Genomic DNA, 5,623 nt, shown 5'->3' with positions numbered 1-5,623 from the left:
GATATAGACCAATCTTTTGTCCAATTAAAAAGCCAAATGTGGCCCACATTACAATGACGTTAAATTAAAATGTCGATTCTTAAGTGGGCCAGAGTGGTACTTGCTTGAATACAACTATAGACAGGGCTAAAATAGTAAATGAATTATTGTTTTGACGAAATAACGGATAGCTAAAGCAAAGGTTTCAGTAAAATCTACAATTTAACTGTAATAGTTATACTGACCTTTTTAAAGGTAACCTATGGCAGCAGCAAGCTGGTGGTCAATCTCAACCCAATACACATTGTGCTCCTGTGCTAAGTCACATGAAAATATCGTCAGTCACTGACTCAATAGTAGAAGCGGATATTATAGCTAGGGTAGATATTCGTAGCCAAACGCGAAAGATGAATAACAGCCAATCATCTAAACAGCGACACCAGGTATGATCTTCGGACTTTGAGCTTCGCAAACGATAATTAAGAAATAAGCTGGTATTGCCAAAACTGGCACGAAAAGGAAATACAACCTGAGCATGTACATTCAACGCGAGGTGCCAGATGCCCAGACCAGTACGGAGAGAAAAATGAGCTGTCGTCTTATGCGCAAATCAGGTACCCACACCCACCCGTACTACGGACGGACGATGGCCGTTGAATTTCTTGACGTTCTTTCCAATAAGCCTCACATTCGTTTTCGATTGTTTGCGCACGCGCCTCCATTGGTATTTTAATGGGTACTCGTCGTTTAACCTCGGCTTCGAGCTGGGGTTCCTACTTAGATGCTGAGCTACCTCAGCTCCCGTCTTCTGGTTCATTTGTCTTTGGTCGCAACAATTCTGACATGGCCCGGCAACTCTATTTTCGGGCTCTTGCTGGGGATTCCGCTGAGCAACTTGACCTAACGAGTGTACCGGATGCAGTACGGGGTCGACTTGCTAGCCTCGAGCTCGAATGGGACAGCTTGGACGGAATTGCTCAGCGCGCGCTGCTTTGGGATACTGGATTTGGGTATTCAACCTTCGGTAAACCTATCCAAATATTCACCGATGGCAAACACTCGATGGACGATTTAGTATTCTCGCTAGACGATTTTGAAGACGCTGGATGCGACGTGCTCAACTGCAGCCAGCCCGACGGCACGAAATACAGTCAAATGTTTTGCTATGGGGATAAAGTACCACTGTTTAACCGATGTCTTATCGAGGATACTCAAGAAGATTTCGAGTATGGAACAATGGTTTGGACAACTAGCACTGCCGCACATCTCGATTTGGTTCCATCGCCCCATGTGGTAAAGCACGTTTGGTGGAATCAAGATGGCGGGAACGCGACTCTTCTTTTCATTCAAACACAGCCTTACGAAACTTCACACGAAGATGAATGTCCACTGTATGGTTCTGTTGTGATTCCATGCGCTCCTACGACGAATATACTTTCGTTAGGATCGCATCTGACAGTCGTGAAAGGAAGTGACTGGGTATCTCGATGGTTAGCTGAGAACTATACGGTACCTTTACCTCCTACCCCAACTACTCTGACAAGCCCAACTACCCTCGGGACAGCTGCAACTGTCGGGATTGTTGTTGCCTGTGTTCTCGTTGCATTCGCTGTATTTGGATTCTTCCTCGTTCGTCAGCTGGGCACCAGAGCAAACCATGGTCAGGTCGACTGTGGGATGATGATATCATCACTGCGAACCGCATTCCGCGTGAAAAAGTGCGCGCCTTGAAGCTCATCAGCCGCGGTGCGTTCGGTGAGGTGTATGCTGGCATCTACAACAACAACCACGTCGCAATCAAGATGCTGCTTCCGAGTACTCGCCGCGATATTCACCTCGTGAACGAGTTTCTGGCTGAAGCAAAATTCGCAGCAAGCATGGAGCACCCTCGAATTGTAGCGTGCATTGGCGTCGCGTGGGATTCTCTCTCTGATTTGTGTGTGGTTCTGGAGTTCATGGAAGGCGGTGATCTGCGTACACTACTCGAGAGCTACGAGAAATCAAGTCACCCGGTCGGATTTGACCGTGAAAAAGTGACTATCGCATTGCACGTGTGTCATGCCCTCACATACTTGCATTTCTTGGAGCCTCCAGTGATCCATCGTGACTTAAAGTCCAGAAATATTTTATTAAACGACTTACACAAAGCCAAATTAACAGATTTTGGGATTTCAAGAGAACGACTTGAACGGACAATGACGGCTGGGGTGGGGACATCGATGTGGATGGCTCCTGAAGTGATGACCGCCGAGAAATACGATGACAAGGCCGACATATTCTCGTTTGGAGTTGTGTTGAGCGAGCTGGACACCCACACTTTACCGTACGCTCAGGCCAGACAGGAGATGCAGAACTCGCATGGACGGCAAATGACGGACGCCACTCTACTGCAAAAGGTGGTCACGGGAACTGTAACGGTAACGTTTTCGGATGCAGGTCCGAAGTCCATGGCGGATCTTGGCTACAGCTGCGTGTCCGTCGATCCGACCATGAGGCCAAGTGCCGCCGAGGCTCTTTTCAAGCTTCAGGTTCTCATGTCAAAGGAGCTAGTGGACAAACGCTACAGTGCCACGTAGTCAATCATCAATAAGTCATTGAAAGGACAGTTGAAGCGCCAGTGGAATTACTATTACGTCTTCTTTGATTACTGGCAGTTCACCAGCTACAGCTGCAGGGGCTGCAAAGAACAGTGACTGCATTTGAAGCTCCCACGTTACCGGGTTGACGGCGTTGGTCCATTCTCAACTCATAGTCGACGCACTCTGCCGCTCAACAATAAATACCGAAACTTTTATTTAACGAAACAGGCCCTTACGTGCGGGCCTTTCGGCAATCACACAAAAAATCATATCTGCACAGCGTGGTAAGGTGCGCTGCAACGTCGGCTGCCCAGCGCGTTTGCTCTTACTCCCAGAGCACACGCTTCATATCCAGCAGCACGCGCAGCTAACGGCACGCTCATAAAAACAACTTTCTAAAAGAATAGACTTCATTCCTGTCCTTGGTCCGTGTGTGTCCCATTTAAATTGGCACAGACTGCGGGACGCCACTCGCGGGCTTGAACATCTTGCTCGAACGATCCGTCGGGAACGCTGGTCGTTCGCTGTTCATCTTGCGCTTCTCACCCGCTGAAGCTGGAGACGGAGACTGTTGTTGCGGAATTTGTTGCATCGGATAATGCAACTCCGTCGGCATCTGTTGCGGAGGCAACTGATTTATCATCAATTGCGGAAAGGTCGGAGGCAAACGCGAATTCCTCTGCAGTCTCCTCAATCTTCACGAATGCGGCCGAGTGCTGTGTCCAAGACCGAGACAGCGTCCGTACGTTGAATGGATGGCTCAATGAAGAGCTTACAAAGCCACCTCCTCCATAATATTCCTCAATTATTCTTCATCTGATTCGTCGTAGTCATCGTCTTCTTCTTCTGGCGGAAACTTCTTGTTCTTGTCATGTTTGTTCTTTTCTTCTTCTTTCAATATTTCTTCCTCTAGAGCACGGAGAAGCTCTGTCTCTGCGTCAGGGAGAGATGCTGCGGGTGTCTTCACTGGAGGGGTGTCTGTGCGTACTCGCTTGGGACAGTCATTGTCTTGCGTCTTCTCCTCAAGAAAGTTGCCCGAAGTGCGCTTCTTGTCGGCCATCGATTTGTGATTGGTTAAAAAGATCATCTACTGTAATGCTTCCAAACAGGAATATACCATTGGTGATTGGTTAAAAAGATCATTTACTGTAATGCTTCCAAACAGGAATATACCATCCTTACAGTATACCCCACATATGAATATCAAAAAAACAAATGTTTGAATGGCAGTTCGCTAAGGCGGAACTCAGCTGTGACGCAGTCAAACCAGCTACATGTAGTTACTCTACTTGGTCACGTACTTTTCAAACAGCGACGTGAAGTAGTTCGGGTCCGTGATGGCTGCGAAGGGCTCCACTCGCTGAAGGTACTTGCCACGGCTCTTTTCGAAGTCCACCGGAGCACCCGAACGAACGTCGCGAACATCCACAATGTGAGAGTGATGCGCCTCAATGTGGTCATCGAAAAACACAGTAACGTCGTCATCCTTCTGCAATTTCTCTTCGTCGATCAACAGCAACTTCCCGTATTGACCGTCCTCGGCATGAGCGCTCCACCACTCCCAGTAGTCACGAAGTGCAAGCGTACTAGCACCCTGCAGCATGCCATCCAGAGTCTCCTGAATCGACTGGAAGCCTCGAATCACCTTCACTTCTGCATCTGACGTAGCGTAAAAGCTGTTGGGAGCACTGGCCCCTTCCTCCACGAGCTTGGACGAAAACGGAACCTTGGTGAGCGTTCCCACAGCCAACGCCGTGCCGTCAGCCTCAAAGCCATCGCGATAGAAAGTGCCGATACGACGTGCACTGGGCTCCAGCTTAAGTCGGAAACGCTCTGGCAACGCGGGTAGACCGACGGGATGTTGTCCGTCCACCAGGAGATCCAGCTCCTTCGCGACCTCCACGATGTCATCGCCAAAGGTGCGGAAAACGAGCTTCACATCCATCTCCTTGTCCGTCACTTTAGGAGACGCTAAATATGACAAGAACTGTAGGAAGGACGGCAACAAGTAGTAGCGTCCTTCACTCCAAGCCTCTTGGAGTCGAGACTTGGGCATCGTCATAGCCAATTGCTTAACTGCTTCACGCTGCTCTCCCATAGGGAAATGCAATTTCTCCATTACCTCTTTAAAGGAATCGCGAACACGCTCACCGGGGGCGCTGTCTCCACCTGTAAAGGCTGATTGTAACGCCGTACGCTTCTTCTTCGCAGCTTTGTTCACTGCCTTAATCTGGTCGATGTCACTGCCCTGAGCAGTTGCCAAGCTCTGATAAGGGTGAGAATCGTCCACAAACTTCTTGTACGTTATGAGTTTGTGCCCACTAGATTCAGCCGCTGGGGGCTCAATAGACGACGCGTCCGAGACACAGATCCACTCGGATGGACTGCTGGGGTTCACATACCCCCACGTGCACTCGGACAAGAGATAATCCACCGTGTTCTCCATGGTGCGACCACCCGCAGCGTCCGACATGAGGACCGTACGGTTCAGATCGAAGTGTAGCACTACGCTGCGTCGCTTGTTAGCAGCCATGAGGATCGAGGAGAGCGTGGTAGTCGACGAGTGGGATGCGGATACAGTTGTGGTCGACCAGCGAAACTAAACAAGTTTTAGCCAATAAGAAGCAGCTATATTTGATTTGTAGCCATGTTGCCTTATCTTTTGCGGCTACCTTTCTTCCTTGACCTCGACTTCGAAGCAGCTTTCTTCTTCTTGGGAGTATTCTCTTCTCCATGCTCTTCTTCTCCTGTTTCTTCAGCTTCATCGTTCTCTTTTTCATGCTCATCATCAACTGCCAGCAAGGCCTCGCCTCCACTTTGATCTTCCTCATCCCCAGTGTCCACAACAGCAGCAGCAGCGGCTGCAGCTCGTCGCTTCTGTTGACGTGAGCTCGTTCTCGTGGCGGGCAGCACAGGACGCCGTCGACGCGCCGGTGTTCGCTTTGTTGGCGTCTTCGCCGACTTTGAACGCCCACGAGACTTGGAGTCCGCTTCAGACGCAGAAGCGTCGTGACTCTCTGAGCCACTCACGTCTTCGCTCGCAGACACGGAAGCTCCACGTGTGC

At 49.7% G+C, this 5,623-nt stretch overlaps 2 protein-coding genes across 2 annotated transcripts; one reads left to right on the top strand and one right to left on the bottom strand.

The window, feature by feature from the left end:
* Positions 1–1,781: 1,781 nt before the first annotated feature.
* PITG_16646 (protein kinase, putative) lies at positions 1,782–2,555 on the top strand (the record flags this gene model as incomplete). Its single annotated transcript, XM_002897126.1, has 2 exons — positions 1,782–2,375; positions 2,424–2,555. 2 exons carry the CDS (start codon positions 1,782–1,784, stop codon positions 2,553–2,555), a joined length of 726 nt encoding a protein of 241 aa, XP_002897172.1.
* A 1,204-nt stretch (positions 2,556–3,759) lies between these two features.
* Positions 3,760–5,130, bottom strand: PITG_16645 (uncharacterized protein; the record flags this gene model as incomplete). Its single annotated transcript, XM_002897125.1, has 1 exon — positions 3,760–5,130. The coding sequence occupies one exon, from the start codon at positions 5,089–5,091 to the stop codon at positions 3,844–3,846; it is 1,248 nt and encodes a 415-aa protein (XP_002897171.1).
* Positions 5,131–5,623: the final 493 nt, after the last annotated feature.

The sequence above is a fragment of the Phytophthora infestans genome, genomic scaffold (assembly GCF_000142945.1).
Source record: "Phytophthora infestans T30-4 supercont1.48 genomic scaffold, whole genome shotgun sequence".
NCBI lineage: Eukaryota > Oomycota > Peronosporomycetes > Peronosporales > Peronosporaceae > Phytophthora > Phytophthora infestans.
Note: the sequence above shows the minus strand (reverse complement) of the source record. Positions and strands in the feature narration are given on the sequence as shown.